General features: G+C 33.3%; 1 protein-coding gene and 1 long non-coding RNA gene across 5 annotated transcripts; one reads left to right on the plus strand and one right to left on the minus strand.

Moving 5' to 3' along the window:
- Positions 1–621: 621 nt before the first annotated feature.
- LOC108194388 (uncharacterized) lies at positions 622–4391 on the plus strand. Of its 2 annotated transcripts, none has more exons than XR_010285880.1 (5): positions 622–795; positions 2851–3047; positions 3148–3289; positions 3441–3599; positions 4033–4391. It is a non-coding gene; the product is annotated as an uncharacterized LOC108194388 (long non-coding RNA). The 2 variants fall into 2 exon arrangements; XR_010285881.1 differs by having other exon boundaries at positions 623–795; positions 3441–3580.
- Positions 4392–10920: 6529 nt separating this feature from the next.
- Positions 10921–15666, minus strand: LOC108194183 (uncharacterized). 3 transcript variants are annotated; one of them, XM_064080848.1, is made up of 6 exons: positions 15165–15666; positions 12788–14513; positions 12592–12691; positions 11764–12517; positions 11489–11657; positions 10921–11251 (listed from the first exon to the last, which is right to left on the minus strand). In XM_064080848.1, the coding sequence occupies exon 2, from the start codon at positions 14019–14021 to the stop codon at positions 12804–12806; it is 1218 nt and encodes a 405-aa protein (XP_063936918.1). In that variant the 5' UTR covers positions 14022–14513; positions 15165–15666; the 3' UTR covers positions 10921–11251; positions 11489–11657; positions 11764–12517; positions 12592–12691; positions 12788–12803. The 3 variants fall into 3 exon arrangements, 2 of the variants coding, with proteins under 2 accessions (XP_063936918.1, XP_063936919.1); XM_064080849.1 differs by having other exon boundaries at positions 11760–12517; XR_010285358.1 differs by lacking the exons at positions 11764–12517; positions 12592–12691; positions 12788–14513 and having other exon boundaries at positions 15165–15645.
- Positions 15667–24698: the final 9032 nt, after the last annotated feature.

Genomic DNA, 24698 nt, shown 5'->3' on the forward strand with positions numbered 1-24698 from the left:
GAAATAAAACTAACTAAATTATTTTTTTAAATAAAATTACCTAAACTTAATAACTAAAACGAAATAAAATTAAGTAAACTATTTTTAAGGTTAACGAAATAAACTAAAGTAACTAAACAAAAACTAAAATTAACAAAACAAACGAAATAAAACAAAAAGTAACATATTAGTACCCTTGTACAAAAATACAGAAAGCAAAAACTTGTAATTATATCACAAAATTGGTTACCAAGCACCTTTTGTACATGCACCTTACACGGTTTGAACCGCGGTTCCACGGTTCCGCGGTTCCGCGGTTCCGCGGTTTCGCGGTTCCGCGGTTCAAACCGCGGTTCCGCGGTTCCAACTGCGTCGGTTCCATGGATTCTAGCGGTTCCGGGCTGGTTACGGTTCGGTCCCTTATTTGTTAACCCGTATTCGGCACGTGCTCATATCGGTTCATGACGGTTTCGAACCGGCCCGTATTTAGACGGTTTCGGGCGGTTAAAAACCCGGTTCGGGGCGTGCCGGTTCAGTTGGTTTGGCCCGTTTGGCCACCTCTACTCATGGGGTCTTCATAAGAAATTACCTACTTGTCAAAAACAATATACCCTTTTTTAAGAAGAACGTTGAACATGCAATTCAATTTGCTACAGGACATTAAATGCATAAAATTAGTAGTATGGGAACAGATAATCAGCCAACGATATTATTGCATTGTTTATTCTCTCCCGCTTTATATAATTTTTTTTTTTCATATCGGCCACGACAGCCTCTGAACTGGCTCTTTGGCGACACAGACATCAACTGGGACAGGTACACTGTACACATGTATTTGCTTCTCTTGTGTTCAATTCTTATGATCATAGATATTTGGTTTTCATATTCTTGGTGAATTCTGTGATTCTTGCTGACCCATTTGGTTATATATTTGTTTTCTCTTGGTTCTTGTATAAAGATGATACCTTTGAAATTTGTTTATTGTGTATTGTAATTTTTTGTTTTTTGTTTTTGCCATTAATAAGAAAAACAGACTTGTATTGGCCCTTCTATGTTTTATTTATAGAATGATTGTGATTAGGAAGATTTTGTTTGGTATTTTTGGTTAAGTTTGAGAGGAATACAATTTTGAATTGACGAGATATGGGGATCAGAGTTTTTGGATTGGGGAAGGTTGTTTTTGTAGCTGATTCCCCGAATGTGACCAATAGAAAGCGTGCATTGTAGTAAATCCGCTTTTGTGTTGTGGTATGGACTATGGACTATGGTGGCAGTCAGGAGAGTTCATATGGCATAGTGCTGTTATTTGACAAATGTGTATCATATGATTAAAAATGTCCACAATATTGAAAGAAGCCGGGATTGACCCCCCTATTGAGGAAGGACTAGCAAAGTTGCTACTATGTCTATTTTTTTTGGTAAGGGCTACCATGTCTAATTTGATTCATTTGATAGGAGGCGATTATTTGACTAATGTTTGCTCACTCATCGATATCATTTGGAGCTAATATATTTAGCCTAGAAGCTAGGAAAAGAAAACATGTACTGTATTTCAATCTTTCGGAACAAATTATTGCTTGCCTGATGTTTATGCACAATTAGGTAGTTCGTTAAGTCTTACAATGAGACTGGTCTTTGATTTCAACCTGTATAGTACTATGAGGATGTTGAGTTGTCGGTTTGAAATGTATTTTTTCATCTTATTTATTTGTTTGGTGGTGAATTATTAGTGTTAAAAAGGAACTCTTGAGTGGCGTACCACCCATTAGATCGGATTATCAGATTTTGGCTTCTTTTTGATAGCATGGAATGAACTGTATGTTGGACAAAACAAGGTTTCATATAATAGGAGCTGTTCTCTTCAGCGCACAACAAGCATTGCTGCATCCAACACATGTTGTAAAAACAAGAATGCAAGTTGCTAGTCCCAATTCAATTCACAAAATTGGGATGGCAGTATTCAAGCATATACTGAAAACGGATGGAATTCATGGAATCTTCAGAGGATATGGCACTTCTGCTGTAGGCTATGTTACTTTGACTCGGGTACGGAGTGTCGGACACGACACATATCCGAGTGTCGGACTCAGGAACTTTGAAAATTGGGGACATGGGGACACCGACCTATTTTTGGACACGGGTACGGGGACACGTCGTAGTATACTAATAAAGTGCGGTAAGTTAGTCATCTTAACAAAAAGTAACAATAAAATTCAAATTAAACATGATTTTGTAAGGGATTTTGCAAATTAGGCATCTTCTGTACTTTAATCCCTTTCTTGCTTCTTTCTTTTTCCTCACATATATTTTTGGAATTGTAAGTTTGACTCATATTTGATTTTAAATTGGTCAAAGTGTCCACTTTTTAGTCAAAGGATCCGACACGAAATAAGTGTCGTGTCCGAGTGTCCAAGTATCCGACACGGGTACGACAACCTAAATAGAAGAGTCGGAGTAACATAGGCTGTAGGTGCATTGCCTGGCAGAGTGATTGCTTTAACTTCACTTGAAGGGTCCAAGGATATGATGCTGAAATACACTGAAGCTCTCAATATGTCTGAAGCAACACGAATAGGCCTTTCCAATGGGTTCGGGGGCATGCTATCGAATTTAATTTCGTGTGTATACTTTGTGCCTGTAGATGTGGTATATTTTCTTACAAAGTCAACTCACACGTAACATCTTTGTAGACTCTACTCTAACTTCTTTACATATTTAGTTGTTGATATTAGCATGCTGTTGTCCTGATTTTAGTTGGGGACTTCTGATGATGTGAAATTTTTGGCAGTCTTTGCAGCACCATGCATGTAGTATATAGTTGTCACCATTCTTTTAGCGTCTTTTTTAAATTGTATACTATGTGCTTTACAGGTCTCTCAGAGACTAATAGTTCAAGGACTTGGAGGGACTAAATCCTGCAATGGTCCAGTTGATGTCGTACGCAAAGTTATGAAGGCTGAAGGATTTCGAGGTATGTATAGAGGCTTTGGATTAACAGCCCTGACACAGTCTCCAGCATCTGCACTTTGGTGGGGCTCATACGGTGCTGCCCAGCACATCATTTGGAGGTATAGTAATAGCTGTAATTATATCATTACAGTACTATTACAACATGGCATACTGCATATATTTAATGAAAAATTACATCCTCTTTTTTCTTATTTTTAGGAGCTTGGGTTATAGAGATGATCTTGAGAATAAACCTTCTCACATGGAGATGGTGACGGTTCAGGCTACAGCAGGAATGGTAGCCGGGGCTTGTTCATCAGTGATCACTACTCCTATAGACACCATATAGACAAGACTTCAGGTACTATGAGTTGCAAGTAACATACTTATTCAAGGGAGAACTGTTTAGTGGTTTTAAGATTTTTAATATCATCATATGTTATTTGTTGGACATTTACACATGAGATCTAATACACATTATTTACCTTGTGACTTCTATGTGAATATTGAAGGTTATTGACAATTTTTATGGTGGAAGACCATCAGTGATGAAGACTATAAACACACTTCTCCAGGAAGATGGGTGGTGGGATTCTATAGGGGGATTGGACCTCGATTCCTGAACATGTCACTCTACGGAACTACCATGATTGTAAGATACGAACTAATAAGTATGTTTTCTTAGCAACTCCCAAGTGTAGGAATATTTAATTTTCCTGGTATATATTCTGGTATATTTAGTGGCTTTCTGTGCACGACCGTCGAAGGAGTTTGCATTAGTTTTTTTAATCAAATTTTCTCTAGAATAGTATATAAAAACAAGATTTCCAACTTTTTTCCTCCTTCTAAGTTTTAAGGTATTTTGTGGCGTAAGTGTCCCTAATTCCCTATCATATATTCTAATTTTTGTTTTCTTTAAAAGTATTAAATTATAGAAATAATTGGTCTTTACAGTATTTTATGACAAATCTTGATGATAACGAGTTATACACTAAAATTAAGCACTGTGTGTCTGGGAAAAAAACTGGATGCATTTTACTGTGTTGCTTTGCACCTCTTATTTTAAATTAAAAACTAATGACTTTTTATGATCTGTTTTTCCAGAGAGATTATCGGTGAAGCAAAGATGATTTCAGTGAAAGGAGCAGAACACTTTCTCTATGTTGTGCACATGAAAAATCTTGACCATGGATATAATTTTTTGGTTGGTATTTTTGGAGCTTTTAGCGACTACTGAGTAAAGAATCCAATTAGATATCATGTTGTTAGAGCGGCATGGTTCTATAGTCGGCGGAAATACTTAAGTAGTGGCTTTCTTTTATAGTTTCTTTGTGAAGTATATAATCAACTTGGATTTTTAATAGGTATTAAGTACAAGTCGCAGTAGAACTCAAGTGAGTAATATTTGTTTTGTTTACTAGTTTAGTCATTAATTTCATTCATTGCTTACCAGTACATAACCGCTCCCAATTCTTTATAGTAGTAATTTGTTCTCTATTATTCAGATGAAGTTATGGGTTCCAATTGCCCTGCAATCACAAATCATTATATTCTTTCCTATTTACTGCTGAATAAGCATTGCAAATTCTTAGTTCTGCAAAGGCGACAGCTTAGTATCTTCAAAACCATAAAGAGTCATGATACAGCTTTGCGTTTTTAAGAATGAACCAGTGTTTATTTTCATTAATCATCAGTTTTCATCTTCTGCTTATTGCTGAAAATAGAGCTTAACATTTAGGCAATGCCAGACTAAAGTCTCTGATTCCGGCATTCAGATTTTATGAGAAAGATGACGCTACAATGTACAATGCTCTATGAGCACTTGCCAGGTCCGAAACCGCCACCATGAACCAAGAACAGCAAACAAAGAGAATCCAAGGCAGACTTACGGGAGTATGGAATATCAGAAATGACCATCACCATCTCCAGAAGAATGAACAAGCAAAACGAGGACAAGAGCGTCTTAAATATAGGTCTATTGTCATTATACATAAGAGTAAGCATAGAATCTATTAAATGTGTCTCAGATTATTCATGCAGAAAGCTAGAAACACAAATGTTCAACTACAGAACTACTTTTGCTGCTGCTCTGCAGATATTCGAGAGTTATGCAATATAAGATCAAGCAGCTTCGAGTAATGCTTCGTTCTGTGATCCTATCCAGTTTTTAAGTTCAAGTGATAGATATACATACATCAATCATCATCTTTGTCTTCGTATTTCCTGAAAAGAGAATACCCCTTTTTTTAGCAGCTTCTCAACCTCCTCAAATGACAGACCTTTAGTTTCTGGTACCAGGAAAAATATTCCCACCAGCCCGATGATCGAAAAACCAGCAAAGAGGAGAAAAGTTCCAGAAGAGCCGAGAGCTGTCGTCAGTGTCAAGAATGTTTCGCTCACAAGGAGATTTGAACACCAGTTAGCAACTGCAGCTATTCCTCCACCAAGGCCTCTGTATTTCAATGGATAGATTTCAGAGTTTATAACCCAATGCACTGTCCCCATTCCATGGAAACAAGATGAAATGGAATGGCATTTAAACTATTCTGTTTGCATTTTGCATATTATAATTTATTCATTCATTTTATTCCACCGGCTGGAACTGAGTTCCATCCTTCCAATCTGCAAATAAGTGCTCGTGGTTTCTCCCATATAGCCACTGATAACATTGGGAAATGACACATTATTCTGTTCTTTAAATTTTCTTTCATGTCCTCTTTTACCTCTAATATTTTTCGCATCGACCTTCCATTTCTCATTCCAATGAAACCATTAATTTGTATATACTGTTTATTTCAAGGTAAATACGGAGAAGAGGCTGGTGCAGAAGTTGATTGAACTAGGTTATGCAAAGCCTAAATCTAAGGAATTGTCTTCGTAGCAAATTTCATGGAGTCCAAGATTTTGCATGTTAGGTGCGTTTTAGTTCATATGTTAACTTTGTATAATATGTACAACTGTGTTGATATATGCCATAAGGTTTTGTTTAATTAATTTATCTAGTGTCCCTTCCAAATATATTTCTTATTCGTATCCTAATATAACCATTTCTTTATATATATATATACTCCATCTGGATTATCATAGATTGTGTTTGACAGTATAGATTTCAGAATATTTCAACTTTACAGATTCTGTTTATTGATTGCATGTTCTTTATTAGTGTGGTAAGCCAACTTTAATGCATTAGCTAGACGAGTTTTCTTGAGCTCTATTGTGTCATCATTAAGTGGCAGGGTCAAGATTTATAGTGATCCAGGCTGAACTAGTATCAAAATACATACCTGCGTCAAGTTTCTCTTTTACTAGTTTTTTTAGTTCCATTCTCACATATGAGATATCAACGTTTCTTTAGCCGCACATGAGGCTGAAGTGTGCGGCTAAAGTATGAGGAGTGATTGATTGTGCAAGTGCATGCATCTGCAGTTTTCTCTTATTTAAATTTCGCCAAATCTTTGAAATATATAGCTTGAAAGTGGGTACTGATAAAAATAGGCTACCCTGGAATTGGCCTCTTGATTTGAGTAGCAGATATCAGAAACAGGATCAAGTTTGAGCACATTGTAGTGTCACATAAAATGACAGCCAGATTGTAGCCTCAGGCTCAGGCAGATATAAGAAATTGATTGACAAAAGTAAGCAAGTTTCTGCAGATCATTAGTGTCTCAATTAGCTATAGCTGCAGATAGTTCTAGTATCTTATATAGATACATATTGTACATAAAATTTCACAATGCATAAAATTAGTATGAATCCATTTTAAACCGAAAAATGTATATTTTATAAGAGACTAAAAAATTTTGTATTCATAGTTAGAGCATCTCCAACTCCAAAAAATCCCAAAAATCAAGGTGACATTTATAAAGATCATCTAAAAATTATATAACTTCAATCCTCCCTCTCCTTGTAAAAAATAGAGGTAATTGCATATCTCAGCCCCTAACTATCGTTCAAACACGATATTGTACCTATATTTTGAGAAACTCAACTCGCACCCCCTATCTTTACATTTTAACGATACGCATCCCCCTCCGTTAAATTCCGTATCCGTCTCAATTTACATGTCCCTTTTGCTTTTCGAGTAGTCAAATCGACTAGTTTTTGACCAACTATTAGAAAATATTTATTTATTATTTTAGGAAATAGAAGTTACATATTAAAATAGACTATATTTACTTTTTGATGATATTTTTTTTAAATTTTTGTTTAATTAAGCTATCCCCAAGTCAAAATGATACATATCAAATTTTTGTTTAATAAAAGTGTATATATTTATAATAAATATAACATAATATTTATTTTTTATATTTAAAATAGTGTATATTTTAGGTACTTAATACACATATCACCAAAAGTTTAAAATCATTTGATATGTAAAATCATTTTGACTTGGGGATAGCTTAATTAAACAAAAATTAAAAAAAAATATCATCAAAAAGTAAATCTCTAATCCATTTTAATATGTTACTTTCTATTTCCTAAAATAATAAATAAATATTTTCTAATAGTTGGTCAAAAATTAGTCAATTTGACTCCTTGAAGAGCAAAAAGGACATGTAAATTGGGACGAGAGAGTATTTTAACGGAAGTTAATGGAATTAAACGGAGCGGGTGCGTATCGTTCTTAAAATATAAAGATAGGGGGTGCGAGTTGAGTTTCTCAAAATATGGGTACAATATCATTTTTGAACGATGGTTAGGGGGTGCGATATGCAATTACCTCTAAAAAATATAGGAAAACATGTTTAGTTGACTATATTTGTCGAATCAAAGTGAACTCTTAGCATATACTTCCTCCGTCCCATAATTCTTGGCTTGTTTGACTTTTTATGGTCAAATTGACCAATTTTGACTACAAATTACATGTAATTCTCTTGTAATTTTAAATATATAAAATATGCATAATAAAGCACGTAAAATATATTTCTTAATAATATAACTTTTATGATTGTTCTTAATCATATTATATATGTAATTTGTGGTCAAAATTTGGTCAATTTAACCATCAAAAACCAAAAATTGTGGGACATGGAGTACATGTCTCCATTATAATAAATTTATATAATTGATATAGGCAATCATTATATATATATTTCTCTTGGAGATACTCTTACCGAGGATAAATAAATAGATTTGAAAGTCAAATCTATTTTTGAGATCAGTTCAAAAACTAAGCAGGTTTTTATGGTAAGATGATCATATCTTAAACTTTTATAGTCGTGATATTAAAAAGATTTATGATATTGTATATTATTTGAGGAGAATAATGAACATGAAGTTTCAGAGTTAATTAATATTTTAGGGCAAGATGGTCATATTTTAAAATTTTATAATCATGATTTTAAAAAGATCTATTAAATTGTATATTATTTGAAGAGAATAATGAATATTAGGATTCAGAGTTAATTAATATTTTAGTACAAAATTTACGGGTGAATTTGTAAACACGTAGTGCATTCACCGGCCGGCAATCTCTTGTCTGATAGTTGGAGCATTTTTCGATTTTATTGTATCTTTTGAGCACAAGCTGTTATTCAATCTCAACAAGAGCTTTTATTCAATCTCGAGCAACCTCTAAACTATTAACAATTTTAAAGAAATATTTAACATATCAAATTACAACATTTATAATTTAGGTATATATTTAAAAAAAATATATATATAACACTTTATAAATAATATACTTATGATATAATTTAAAAGTTATGAGCATTTGTTAGCCTGAAAATATTTAATGAGAGTCAGGTCATATTTATAATAAACATATTTTTAAAACTTTTCTTGAGGTGGTTAGGTTGTGTGTCTGGCAAAAAAAAGTGTAACAAGAGACGAATAGAGGCAGTACAAAAGTCACGAAATTAGCAGTATTTGGATTGAAGAGAGATGTATGAGTATCAATTCAATTCACACAATGATAAAAAAAAACCAAGATTTATTATTTTATTTTTTTGACAAAATGCAAATTCATTCATTTAATTAAAATAAGTCTAGTCGTGACAAATCCCCAACTGACAATGCAATCAGATTAATAAACAATAAAACGAGCTAAACAAATAAAATCAAGATTTATTTTAAGTATAAGTAATCAAAAATTTTAGAATAAAATTGTTAAAGTTTAAAATTTAGTTTATAGAATTAAGGGCTAATATTTAATTTTTAAATTTCAGAATATATTATTTAACCTTTAAATAATAATACCCACAAAAATCTCAATTAATTATAATCAACCAATTTTTGAGTAGTTTTTTGCCACTACGCGAAGCAAGAAAGTTTTTTGACATTTTTAAAATTTAAAAATAGTATTTAAAATTGATTATGGTTGTCAAATTGCCAACCCATATTTTCACAAGAAAACTAGAAAAATATATTTTTCACAATTATTATAAAAACAAAAATATATTTTTGTAAAAAAATGAAATATATTCTTCAAAAACCACTTCTTTTTTTTAATCATGATCAAAATTATTCTTTTTGGCCAAGTTAATCATGTTCGATCTTTACCATCAATGTGTAGAGTGAGTACAAACCCAAGTGCCACATTATATAAGGAAACAAATAATATGTTTGGTCTGGGGACTTTTGAGAGCAGTAAAAAACAAACTTGTACGAACTTGAACCAGTAGCGGAACTAGGATTAAAAATTAACCGGAACTCAATTATTTACCTGAAGAATTTATATTTCTCAATTATTTAACATCAATAATTCATATGAAAAACGATTTTCCACTCTCGAGAAATAATATCAATCACCTGAAAATCAAATTTGAATAAACATGACATACTCAAATAGATAAGTTATACTATTGACTAAACCAATAAAATACATATAAATAATGAAAGTAAGTAACTAACCCCACAAAATATTAACATTATATAGATGAAAGTATGTAACAACTTGTTCTTCACGTCACCGTGAATTAATTTTTATTTCGTACCCTTTTGCTGAAAAAACATATGATATATATGTATTTATATGTATTTTAGAAGTGCGGCGTGCCGAGAACAGGTGACAAGTGCGGCATGCCGACTGCCGAGAGCGAAATCCGCGATCACAGAGGAGAGAGGGAGTCAAGAGAGTTTACAGAATTTGTTTTTGTGTTTATACGTATTCTAGAAACTAATGGGCTTTATAGGTTTGTTTTGATTTTGGATTCTTTTAATCACAAATGTAATGGGCTTACTAGACAAAATAGTGTACAATTCAATTAAGCCCAATTTTTTTTAAAAAAAAAAATCTTAAATGGTATATATAATATTGTATATAGTTTTTTAATTAATTAATGTTAACTATTGTCAAAAATAATGAAGTCAATTATTTTTTTGAAAAGAAAAAGAAAAAAGTCCAGGACTCACTAAATAATTTGGGGCTCAAAAGTTTTCTTTTCTTTATTTTTATAATATAGTATGATTAAAAAAAAAATTGAATTTTTTAAGTCTAGCCGGGGCTCAAGCCGAAGTTCCGCGCCTTGAACACGGTGATTACATGCTGTAAACAATTAAAGTTGCTTGCACAAATCACGTTTTGCTTCATATTTTAGGGTTTCAGCATATTTTATTGCAATGGCTTGGAGTGATCTTCTACCTGAACTACTCTTCATCATCTTCCAAAAACTAATCACAAACAAACAAAACGTTCCTGATCTTTACCAATGCCTTGCCGTCTGCACTTCATGGCGTCACTTGGCCAAAGAATGCCTCATAACTCTTGCACCACCTCCATGGTTTTTGCTTAAACAAAAAATCCGTCCCAAGAGCATAACTTTCAGCACATAACTTACAAGATTCCTATAAACACGAATAAGTCTGCCAGGAAGGCCACGCTTTCATTTAGCCTTTTCGATCATGCAAAGGCTTATGCTTCATACGACGGATGGTTGCTTGTATAGGATTTGATGATAAGGTTTTTCCTTGCTCAACTGCCTTTCTAAACCATACCTTATTAAACATCAACAGGCCAACTTCAAAATTTACATCTACAGAGATTTAAAGATGTACAGTACTAGCAAACTTAACTTCAACTGAGACCAAAATAGTCAAATCACAACATATTTAAATAAACACATGAGTACATGACAACCAGGCTAGCCAAAACCAATATATCAGTGTGTTTCTCAGCTAGCTGGCTACTACCGGAGGGGTTCACTTAGAAAAAGTTTACCTTAGAAAAGCCATCATAACCCTAATCATCTAGACCTGCATCCCCATTGTGTTTCTTTGGACTAGAAAATTTAGCAAATCCATCAATCTTAACACCATTACCCTCATCATCCAGACTTGCAGCTTGATTTACTTCACTTGTTAAGGCCATCTCTGTATTGTTTGGCTGTAAACAAACACACCATGTCTCAGTATGGCTAACTCAGTAGTAAAAACAAAAGATCAACATCCAAACAGCTAACTCAAGATATCTCAGTAGTAAAATCATGTCTCTGTGTTCTAAGAGATGTATAAAGATAGCTAATTAAAGATATCACTGACTAAGAGATGTAAACAGGGAGTAATACTAAAAACCCTAAAATCACACAGATACAAAAGGGGAATGATAAACTTTTGAACTTACAGTTACTATAGATGCAAGTTTTTTCATCTTCATCAACCCTTAGATCCCAGACCAAGCTCGTCGCCCTTTTTACACACCAGATTCGATCGCCACTTTTCGTTGCCGCTTGAGAGAGAGATAAATAAACCCTAATTATATGTCAAGCCCGCTGCTTTCTTTTTCTTGGGCCCTGTATTTATATTTTGCACAAATAAAGATTTAAAAATAATATTAGATTATTGTAATGTTAGATAAATTATCAAAAAAAATATAACTTAAAATTTAAACTTACATACATGATGGTTTAGAAAAACTAATAAATCTGATGGATCAGAATAACCATCATCGGATTTTTTTACTATTTCTGGTAGAATGTGAAGACCCGTTTTCTTCGGATTCATATTCTATTTCTTCTTCCGAAGTTCCATCATCATCATCTAAATCTACTCCAACTCCACTCTCATCATTTAGATGAGTAAGAATATCATTTGTACTAATATCACTTAAATGTGTAGAAATATCATCCTGAAACGGTTCTTGATGTGATATAGGGATTTGAGGAAGATCTACAAGTGGTCGAGCCTTCACTTTACATGCAACTAACCAATCAACTTTGTCTCGTCTAAGACTTGGGTAATTACAAAAGTAAACTTGCATGGCCTGCATTGCTAGTATAAATGGCTCATACACACTCAATCCCTTTCTTTTATTGACCTCAACTATGTTATAACGTGGATGAACTCTTGTTCCAACATTAAGTGTAGGATCGAACCATTCACACTTAAACAAAACTGTTTTCTTGATTGGGAAACGAGGATACTCGACAATCAAAATCTCTTCAACTATTCCAAAATAATCATCAAATGTCTCGCTATAGTTTGATCCCTTAATGCATACACCACTGTTGAATGTTGACCTCTCAGATCCATATTCCCGGGTATGAAATTTGTACCCATTCACATAATAAATAGGTACCAACTTTACCGAACGAAGAGGTCCAAATGAGATATCTCGAATGTATTCATTTGGAACTAATGATGGATCTTGAGCCTGAAATTATTAGTAATGACTATAAGAATACAAAAATATGTAGTGAACCACATAATGAACTTCAATTAACTTACATAATGTTTAAACCACATGGCAAAATCACTTTCTAAGCACCGATCAACTTCAACACTAGTTATATGTGGATTGCCCTCCCGAAGTTGATTTATGAAAATCCTATATATAAAAGTAATAATTAGATAATAGGATCATTCATTAATGCAGAAAAATAATACAGAAAAATAAGTATGTGATTTAATGAAATAGACTTACTCAGTATATGGTGCAATCAAGATGCATTTTTCTCAACATGCATAACATCAAGATTATGTCTAATAGATAATGTCCTCCAATATGGCAAATCCCAAAAGATACTTCTTTTTTTCCATCCACAGTTGTAAGCTTTGATGACTTTAGCATTGTGCTCATCACTTCCCAACTCAGTAATTTTCATCAAACCAAGTGATTCAATTTCTTGTATTACATCCTCTCCTGTTCGCACTGGTGGGGCAGATTCATTCACTGTCTTTCTCTTGGTAAACCAATTTTTATTCCTTCGAAATGGATGATTGGCAGGTAGAAATTTTCGATGATTATCAAACCATGTGGTCTTTCCACCATGCGAAAGATTATAAGCATCATGATCATGAGCACAATGAGGACAAGCTAAATGACCAGCAGTTTTCCATCCAGACAACATTGAATAAGCAGGGAAGTCACTGATAGTCCACATCAATGCAGCCCGCATACGAAAATTTTGTTGCGAAGAATTGTCCCATGTCTCCACTCCAACTTCCCACAACATTTTTAACTCAGCATTTAATGGTTGGAGAAAAACATCTATCTTTTGTTTTGGATTTTTTGGTCCAGGCACGAGTACAGATAGAAACAGGTATTGTTCTTTCGAACACATCCAGGGGGGCAGATTATATGGAGTCACCATAATTGGCCAGGAAGAATATTGTCTACCTATTTCACCAAATGGTTGAAACCCATCAGTAGAAAGTCCAAGTCTTACATTTCGTATCTCTGAGGAAAATGACGGGTGTGCTCTATCAAATTGCTTCCACTCTTCTGAATCCGAACAATGACGCATCACATCTTCTTGCTGATAATGTTCGGCATGCCATCTCATATGAGCTGCAGTCGTCGGAGAAGCATACAACCTTTGTAATCTCGGTGCCAATGGAAAATAGATCATCTTCTTAACAGCCATTTTCTTCTTTTCCTTTTTTGATTTGTTGGCTCTTATTTTGTATCTTCCATGTGAACAAAATTTACACTCCTCCATGTTGATGTCATCCCCCCAATATAGCATACAACCATTAACACAACAATCAATCTGTTCAGAAGGAAGTCCCAATTCTTCCATATACTTCTTTGTGTTGTAAAAGCTATCAAGAAATGAATTATCCTGAGGCAAGATGCCTTTGAAGAATTGTGAGGTTTGATCATAACATGCCTCTGACCAATGATGGTCCGATTTCAAACTCAACATCTGAGCCATGGCAGCCAATTGTTAAGTTTCGCAACCTTCATACAACTCTCTCTCGGATGATTTTAAAATATCATATAATTTTTGTGCTTCCGCATTTGGCATTTCAGGATCAAAACTTGGACCAGCAGCATCCATCACCATGTTATACATCAGGTTGTTCCCATCTCTTCTTTCTTCTGTATCAGAGACATATGTGGATGATTGTTCTCCACTTTGTCTAAATATGTATGGCTCTCCATGTCGATTCCATTCATAATAATCTCTTACAAACCCCTTGCTCATTAAGTGTACTTTTATTGTCTCTGCATCCCAGAATCTGCAATTCTTACACTTCGAACAAGGACATTTAATGTTTGTACCGTTCATAGATGAAGGCTGAGATATAACATACTGTATAAAATTTTCTAATCCGTTTAGAAAAATTGGATTTAAAAATCCTTTATTGTCTAGCCTTTGGTACATCCAAGCCCGATCATTACTCATGTTGAAACTTTTAATAACCTGCAAAAAAAAAATCTTTCACATGAAACAAAAATATACAAAACTATATATCATATATAAAAAATAAATTAACAATCGTGTCATATATATATAAAACCAAGAGAATTAATTATATAATATGAACACTGCATATTAAATTATATATATAAGGGTTATTAATAAAGCCCATTGGATTATATATGCAACCCAAATCTTAAATCAACTAAAGCCCTCACTTTTAATCAACTAAAGCCCACTGGACTATCACAAGCAACCCAAACTAATTATGAACACACCTTTAATTAACTAAAGCCCACTACACAATCACAAACAACCCTAAGTAACTATTAAAACAAGCCCATGAGTATGCAAAGCGGAAGCTTAACCCAACCCCGACCCAAAGCTTTGATGAGCACAAGCTAGCGACGTTTGTTTTCATCGGTTCTTTTCTGCAAGATTTAACAGGTGTACCACAGATTACACCAGGCAGAGTTTATGTGCATAGCTTTATTCGAAGGACAAAATGTTAAATGAAACAGTCTCTTTACTAAATGATTTAATTAGTTAATGGTTCGAGTTTAAGAATGTCAAAAAAGACTATTAAAACAAGCCCATTGGGCTATCTGTCCATACAAACTAATTTTAAATGACAGCGGAAAAGAGTTAACATACCACTTTAGCTAAGATCGGAAGCAGAGCAGATGTCGCAGAGCCAATTTGTCGCGCCTATACCAATTTGCTGGAAGAGAGAGTGTACTGTAGTGAGTTGAAAAACACTACGAGTAAGAGTTGGAAAACAGAGCACAATCTACTCCATCAAGCTAGCTCGAACTGCTCCTCAAATATTGAAAACAGAGCTATCGAAACTCATGAAGAACAAGGTGTTTGGCGGAGCTTATGTATACGAAAACATGGATGATTGCTGGTCTACTTTTAAGATGATCCAAAAAGCTTCCCCATCTTTATATACAGAGTTGTGTTGACTGCAGGCATCAACTCATTTCCAGTTGAGTTCAAAAAATATGAAGACTTTGTCGATCGATCAGTTCCAGTGAGTAAGAGACGCAAAATGAAAATTTGTGTTTTCTGAAATATGGATGAGAAAGAGATGTTATCTGTTCCAAAGCTTTTGACTAGCTAAGAATAATTAATTACAACAAGAAAAAGGTAGGTTGATATATACATTGATTAGAAATGGTAGTTGATATATATTAATTGCCAACTACAACTACTAACCAATTAGTAACGGAATGGTTAGTATTTACCAAAAGACTTAACTCGTTGCTAGTCCGTTGTTACTTTCTTGGTAGTGTGTTATTATTCCGTTACGAGTTTTTTCTTCCTAACGGAACATATTGTTGGTAAATCAGCGTTGGTAGTTTGTTACGAATTGATTGCAAGAATATTGACTAGTTAAATCATTACAAATCCGTTGGGAACTACCAACGGTCTAATTTCCCTTAGCAATTTCCATTGGTAAAACTGCGTTCTCTTGTAGTGATATGAGCAACGTAGATTACTACTACTGGAGTGAGGTAAAAATCTTGAAGAAAAAGAAGCACAATTCTTGGGCTGGCATGACTGCATCTCTGTCTCGATTTCTGATTGCAATTTATTGCATGGTCTTTATTAGCGTGGTAAGCCAACTTTAATGCATTAGCTAGACGAGTTTTCTTGAGCGCTCTATTGTGTCATCACTGAGTGGCAGGGTCAAGATTTATAATGATCCATGATCCAGCCTGAACGAGGACCAAAATTCATATCTGGTCAGCTTGAAATTGGGTAATAATAAAGATAGTCATGTTTTAAACTTTTGTGAATCTGAAAGAAATTATAAATTTGTATATTATTTGAAAGTTGGAACATTTTTCAATTTTATTATATCTTTGAGGGTCATGTTCAAGAGACAACCATTATAGAGAATCCATAAAATCCTTACTTTATTTCGAGTATTAGTTAGGCGAGCAGAACTTCACATGCAAAAAATGTCAATATCTATGTATTATATTTTAAAATTATTTTTGAACACACACAACGATGAAAAAACATGAAAAAAAAAATGTATTTAGATTTAGATCCTAAAAATCTATTTAAAATTTAGAGTTCTGCAGTAAAATCTTAGTGGCTCTATGGTTCTCTTTTGAGCGCGACCCTATAATTTGATGAGCACCAAGCTCATATTTAATCTTAAGAACCCCTTAAGCAATAAAATTTTCAATAAATACTTAACATGTGAAACCATGATCTTAAAAACTGTTCATCTTGGTAAGTTTTTAGAAGAACATAAAATGCAGCACATTTTAAATAATGCATATCATATATTTTAAAAAAATTTGATAAAAAGCCGAATTTAAACCATCCGGGCCTGACGCCTTGTCCGGATGCATTTGACTCATAGCTTCAGTAAATTCTTCAAAAGATACATCTGCATTCGATGCTTGATTTTGATCTTAAGTTACAATCCTTGGACTGTTAGTACTTGTGTTTGATCTTGCTTCCCTTGGAGCTTCGAAGACTCGCTGATAGTAATTTTTAATCAATTCACCCATATCTTCCACCTTATCAATTCGAACTCCATCATCATTAACTAGAAAATTAATTCTATTTGCCTTCTTTCTTGTTGTGGCAAATAGAAATAAACCGGGGGTTTTCTTCTCCTTCTTTGAGCCAGAACAATTTATCACGCTGTTTCCAGTACATCTCCTCATGTAACTGTTCGCACAAAATCACGCAAGCGTAGGTGGTCACAAGTAATATAGAATGTAAATTCAGTTCGTTCCCACAGAGACTGGTGTATTCAAGAATATGCACTTATGCAACAATGTATGACTATTATTCAATGCTCGGACAATTAAGTTGGTTGGTTTTTATCTAACTTAACTAAATCAAGTCGAATTATAACTAAGAGAATTAAAATCGAATTACTAATGAGAATAAAACATGGGATTCTAACTTCATTATATACTTCATTCAGAGTGCCTTATCGATATGTGATGGTTGATAACTAATCAGATAACACGAAACTGATACACGCTAACTGTCGTTATACGTGCACCATACTGCTATACATCCACAATTAAGATAGTAGGTAAACAGACACCAATTATGCTTAGACCCTATATGTCTATAGAATTTGAAAACATAACGGTTGAAGAACAAGTTATCTATCAAGAATAACATAGGGCGATGCAAGATGGGTAAAATCACACCACTAATCATGTTTATCGAATACATAATCCTATGTTCGCATGGCAAGTTCTAAATCAATATATCCACTGTCGCTTCAATAAAGATTAACAAACAATCTAAGATGTTAGCTACGCATGCAAGACGAATAAGCACAACCAATACGAAGAAATCAACATTCATCACACATATAATTAAGGCAAATCAACTACTGAAATCCATATATAAATCCGCTAGAATCCCACGATAATGATTAGTTCATAATCGAACTTCTCATCATCATGGGAACAAGAGTAAACATGGTACTGAATAGGAAAAACAAACTCAAAAGAGTAAAACAAGAGTTTCGAAACAAATCCGAATGAGCATCCAAAGTTACGCCTCCTTCGAAGAATTAGAAAAGTAAAAACTATGAAATTCGATCTCGATCTTCTTGTTGGGTTTCGGGGCAACAAACGCAGCGGATAATCGACGTAAAATCAAAATTTTCCGAAACCCTAACCCGAGGATCCATCTATAAAGTATGGTTGATCATGGAGATACGAAATGATACCTTGTTGAAGCTTTGCGTTAGCGAAAGATGGAGGTCCGGAACAAGCAATCACCACACAAACGTCTGATCGCCAAAGATCACCGGAGCCGGTACTAGCCGAATGCAGCCTCTCTCTCTCTCTCTCTAGCCTCTCTCTTGATGTAGAGCTGCTGGGGTTTTAATAAAACGAATTTTATAACACTTAACCCTAAAATTAACAATACATCATTATGTATTTATAGGGAAGAGAGAAAGATGGGCCAAACCCTAATCGGATTTGGGCTTCTCCAAACCTAATCCGATTTTGGTTTTAATATTAAATTCAAAATTCTAATTACTTAATTAAGACCGGCTCAATTAAATAATTTATTTCGAACTTAACCATTTAATTTAAATTCAGAATTTAAATTAAAACTCCTTTAAATGTTCTAAGTGTGTGACCCTTTAGGTTATTATTACGTTGGCAATAATTTTAATATCCAATAATAAAATTATAAACAATGAGCGGCATCTAGTAATACATCATTGCTACCCAAGTAATAATAATAATTGGTGATTCCATTAAACCTTTTGTGAATAATGTACAATGTAATATAATCCCTTTAACCTTATATTATAGATCAAACTCAAGGCATGTATTGTGTCATCCTCTTCATCGTTTAATCCGAATTTCCTTGATCAATGAGTAGACTATTAAACAAATCAATATTTGAGCACGGCCATGCATTTTATAGTCTCACTCAATCAAGAGGCCAATAATATCACTCCTAAAATAGGAGGGTTAAATCCTTTCTAGATCATTCATATTTCTCATACGATTCATAATATACCCAATATACATTTCATCATCACCCGGTCAAAGGTAACTTTTAGTGCAATCAAAGTATATTAATTCTCATATAGAAATATAATGATATCAAGTCAGAGGATCATTACATCATTATCACAGTGAGAATTTCTAATGACACTTATTAACATGTAAAATCTCACGGTGGGTCATTCCAGTGCCATGTGTCGATACATGCACTTATGTTCTTGACTTTAGCATCACTATACCTATGATCAATGAGATGCGATCATCAGTCAAAAAACATACTAGTCTTAATGCATCATATTGTCCCTTAACAATAATACTCGATTAGGGACCTTTAGGAATATTGATATTATTCTCATAATCTCATTTCTAAGTCACATACTTAGAGATATAGAATTACATATAATATTCCAAGGACATTTATTATGCTTTCAATTTATTACGCAGTAAATAAAGACATAATAAATATTTATTCAATAATCAATAAAACATAATCCATAAATGTCTACGATAAAACATAATAGTATTGTCTCTAGGACACCAATACTAACACTTCTACGTAGCCGTCACGTGCTCCCTAGAATGTTTTTAGGTTGTGTTTTAAGTCCCCCAAGCCTTTCTTTAAGTTCCCCAGCAAACGGGCCTTCAAACGGACAAAAAAGGAGTGAAACGGGACTTTTTTCCGTCCAGAGTGGGGCGGCCGCGCCACCACTCTGATGAAATGGGGCGGGCGCCCCAACTCAGTAGCCCGCGCAGCCAATGCTTCTTTATCCATAACTTTTGACTCGCGCATCCGATTGCTTCGCCGTTTTTTTTCACTTGAAGATATGAATCCCCTCTCCATACTCCTTCCAAGAAACCTACACAACACAACACTAAAACATATCAAAAATATCAAAAGCTTGAGGTTAGATCATCAATTTAAGTCAAAACGAAGGCTTCCAAGTGGATATGAAATCCACTTATCACACCCCCATACTTAAACTGATGCTTGTCCTCAAGCATAGACACACACACAAATACTACTAATGCAATGCATGAATGTAACTAAATGCCTACATCTAATCGAATCATGAAGTGTAATCCTTGTTAACATAGAATCCTCAGAATATGCAACATTCTCGGCATTCATCTCTTTCACACATTAGCCATGTTCTATTCCACTACAAGTGTGAAGTGCCTCGTGTGTGCTAGCATGCTCTCTAGTGAAACAAAACAAAGACCATCAAACTTCAACAGAGTCCTCACTATGAGCCATTAATCAGAATCAGGTTTAAACACTTCTTTACTAAAGAGTCAACTACAATTTAGGGTCACTAAAGAATTCATATACCTCTCCTATTTTTTTCTATTTATTTTCTTTTCTTCTTGCTAAGTCTAAGGTTGGGATGCTTCTCAGTGTAAGTAATGACAATTTAGGGTCATTTATTATAGAGGTAATTGCATATCGCACACCTTAATTATCATTCGAAAATGATATTGTATTTATACGTTGGGAAACTCAACTCGCACCCCCTATCTTTACATTTCAATAACGATATGCACCCCCTCCGTTAACTTCCGTTAAAATACTCCATCCGTCTCAATTTACATGTCCCTTTTGCTTTTCGAATAGTAAAATTGACTAATTTTTGACCAACTATTAGAAAATATTTATTTATTATTTTAGGAAATAGAAAGTTACATATTAAAATAGAATAGATTTTTTTTGTGATATTTTTTTTAATTTTTATTTAATTAAGCTATTCCCAAGTCAAAATGATTTTACGTATCAAATGATTTTAAATATTTAGTGATATGTGTATTAAGTACTTAAAATATACTCTATTTTAAATATAAAAAATAAATATTATGTGATATTTATAATAAATAATACATAAATTTATATATTGAATAAAATATATAAATTTTAATTATTTTTTTCGAAAAATTGATCACAAAAAAATTTAAAAAAAATCAACAAAAAGTAAATCTAGTCTATTTTAATATATAATAACTTACTATTTCCTAAAATAATAAATAAATATTTTCTAATAGTTGATTAAAAATTAGTCAATTTGACATCTCGAAAAGTAAAAATAACATGTAAATTGAGACGGAGGGAGTATTTTAACGGTAGTTAACGGAATTTAACGGAGGGGGTGCGTATCGTTATTGTAATGTAAAGATAGGGGTGGGAGTTGAGTTTCTTAAAGTATGGGTACAATATCATTTTTGAACGATAGATAGGGGTGTGATAGGCAATTATCTCTTTATTAAATTGGATAGTGCTGAATGAGTAAAATTCTGAATCGATGACAAATTTGGATGATGGAGGGACAATATTATTTGTTAAGTTTTTTTATTATTTTCAGAATGACACAACTTAAATTTTTATATTTTTTAACTAAATTAACTTATTTAATTATTTATAGTTATCTCACTTTACTTTTTCATGTGAATTTAATAATCATCTATACTATACTATAAAAAGCCAACATGGGTATAATTTGTAGTCGTACAAAATTTTGGTTTGGTACTCTCCTATAAAACTAAAAGTCTACAACATGCAGATATCTATTAAACAGTTTTATATACTAAAAACACTCCTTATGTATATTAATATCTTATTAAATATAATTTATAATTAGTTGAAAAAGGTGAAACTACTGTTAATAACATATATTAATATTAAAAAATACTTATAGACAAATGTATAAGTAATTATAAATATACAATTTTTAATATCTTTTGTCTAAAATACATATAAATAATTAGAGACGCTACTTTTTAATTATAACGTATTTTACTCGAAATTTAACTCTAACGTGTTCTATTTCGTTACAAACACGAACCATCACGTAACATATGAAGATATATGAAATATGAAAAATTTGATTTAAAATTAATTGAATAATATAAATTGTGAAAGCTAAATTTCCGTTAGAAGATATAATCAGTTGGTTAATATAATTTAACTAAAATCCAATTCATTAATACTAAAATACTAATAAAATAGTGTTAAAATTTAAATTATAATTAATAAATTACGAATTATATACCCGCCCGTGCTTTGCACGGGTTAAAGGCTAGTTTTAATAATAATTCAACCAAACAAACTGGTCGAGTAAAAACTATTCATTCAGATCAGCACGATTGGTTCACCCTAAAAAAATGAGACCTTCGTATCATATTTTTCACTTTTAATAGATTTGGACAATCATATTTCATTCATTCTTCGATCACTTTGAATAATTAAACATGTCAAGGAAAGAAGATTGTAGGAGTATCTATCTCAAACGTCAATAATAAGGCGCCTAATAATCACCTAAAATAATATTTATACTAGTAATTTTAAATATACAAATATATGTGTTGGTCTCAAATCTCATAAATCATATATTTATTATATTTACTTTCCTTAGTATCTTTAAACAATTATAATTAATATAAATATTAAATTAAAATTGTATATGATTATTGTGAAATATCTTCTTATCATGCATAACATGACTAGTACTACGCAGACAACATAGTAGAACTGTACTAACGTATCCCCTACAACTTATGCATGTTAAATCACAGACAGTAGATGAGCCAAGACAATTTAGAAATGGTCCATACATTATTGGAGAAGATGTAGCAGGAGTAGCCAACATATAAACGACGAGACGCATAAATAATGTGGACCAAACTTTCCATTTCAAGAATAAAAAGAAATTAAGCTACTGTAGTACTTTAGTTTTTGTTTAGTGCTGCAGAAATTTACTCTGCCTGACAAGCTGTGAGTTTTAATTTGTAATGTCACCTTTCACCATCCCCGCCTATGTCATCTTTAAGGTTAAAAATGGGGTGGGGAAAATGGGGAACCCCGGCGGCCGAACCAGGAGATCAAATCACTTGAGATTCAAAAAATTTTCGGGACTCAAATATTTAAGAACATTTGATTGAAAGAAAAATATTAGTTAATACAAAGATTTTTGAAACTTACTCGGGGCTGAAAAAAAGTTCTTTATATCATTTTTAGAGAACATTCAGGGCTAAAAAAATAAATTTCTACTGGTTTTTTTTTCTGGCCGGCCCCTCTTCGCCCCCCTAGTTCCACCCCTGCCCGCCCAATCCGTCACAAATGGGACAGATCGGCCCGGCTAATATGGGGAATAGGATAGTGACGGGGAATGATTTTCTAGACCGTCAAAATATGGGGCAAGTTTGGTATTTGTTGAATCCACGCGGGGATTCCCCACCCCGCCCCGCATATAATATAAATAAATAATTATATTTAATATAATACACAAAACTCTAATGTTACAACGTATAACATGTCTCTTTGATTTCTATTATATTTAATTTTTGCTTTTAATATACATGTCTCGTATATTTTTGTTAAATACTGAAGAAAAATTTACTAAATATTAAAATAATTATTTAAAGCGTAATATTATATCGGCGGGGCAGGGCGGGGCGAAATTATATTAAATCTCCGGTGGGACGGGGATGGGGATTAAAAATAAATCCCCACGGAGAATGGGGCGGGAACGGGGTAGGAAAATTATATATGGGGTGGGGCTGGGAGATGAAGTCTTCGACCCCAAACCCGCCCCATTTTTAACCCTAGTCATCTTTCAGCTTCCTTGCCGCTGCACCACCATTTTTACCTGTCATCTGCTTGACCGCCAACACGTTTTTTAAATTTTTTTTTTTTACACTAGTCCAGGTAACACTTTTACCGTGTGTATTACACTATTACTGTATATAATCATGATAAGTCCCTCTTCATCTTCTCGAAATTTTGGAAGATTAGTCACTTACAATAGTATTAAAATTTTCGGGTGAGGAGAAATTTAGAATGTAAAATGATTTGGGTGAATTGGTCAATTATCAGAACCAAGAGAGATAAAAGTAGATAAAATCCAACTAATTGGAGCTATTTTTAGCAAAATCGAATTTTGCGCTGTGTTTGTAAATTTTTTGATAGATAATTATTTTGAGTTGTGTTAGGGTTGATCAAGCCGTGTTCATATATTTTGTCGGACATTAATGATGTCGTCAGTCTTGAATCCAAATTTCAGTGAAAATATACCGCGTGGTGTAGCTAGAAAATTGAGGGGAAGAGGGCATGTGATGGGAGGAAAGCCCAGAATGCGGGTAGAGGAGGGGGGACGTCTGCCAATTTGTCAAAACAGTTGATCGAATGCAGTAGTATTTTACTTTACACTTTACAGTGTCTCTTCATGCAGAGTTGTCAACTGTCAGCAAATTTCACTTTTTTCACTCTCTATTTATCACATACTACTATACTACTATATCTTAGCAAAATGCAGAAGAAATCAAGAGAAAGGATGATATTAAGGTTGTGACGTGATTATAGAAATCGAGATTCAAAATTAATTAGTTGATCTAATAATTCAAGATTTGTCGGAAATTTTCAATCAAATTATAATATAATAAATAAATCAGTAGAATAATTTTTAAAAATTAATCGGAGAACACTAATGGTAATCGGCAGATGATTATACAACTTGATAAAACTTCAAACTAAAATTCAGAGCATCAGTTGTATATAAGCAAAGCCATGATTTGGAATAGGCAAGTTCACTAGGTTTCAACCACGTAACAAGTTCATCTAGCATTACATAAGTTTACAACTTAAGAGAGCATAAATGTTAACTTAAAGTACCGGCGGCTAATGTCA

The sequence above is a fragment of the Daucus carota genome, chromosome 7, assembly GCF_001625215.2.
Source record: "Daucus carota subsp. sativus chromosome 7, DH1 v3.0, whole genome shotgun sequence".
Lineage (NCBI taxonomy): Eukaryota > Viridiplantae > Streptophyta > Magnoliopsida > Apiales > Apiaceae > Daucus > Daucus carota.

What these genes read in the sequence shown, in the direction of transcription:
- LOC108194183 (XM_064080848.1), bottom strand. Translation starts at nt 14,021, where the DNA reads ATGGCTCAGATGTTGAGTTTGAAATCGGACCATCATTGGTCAGAGGCA.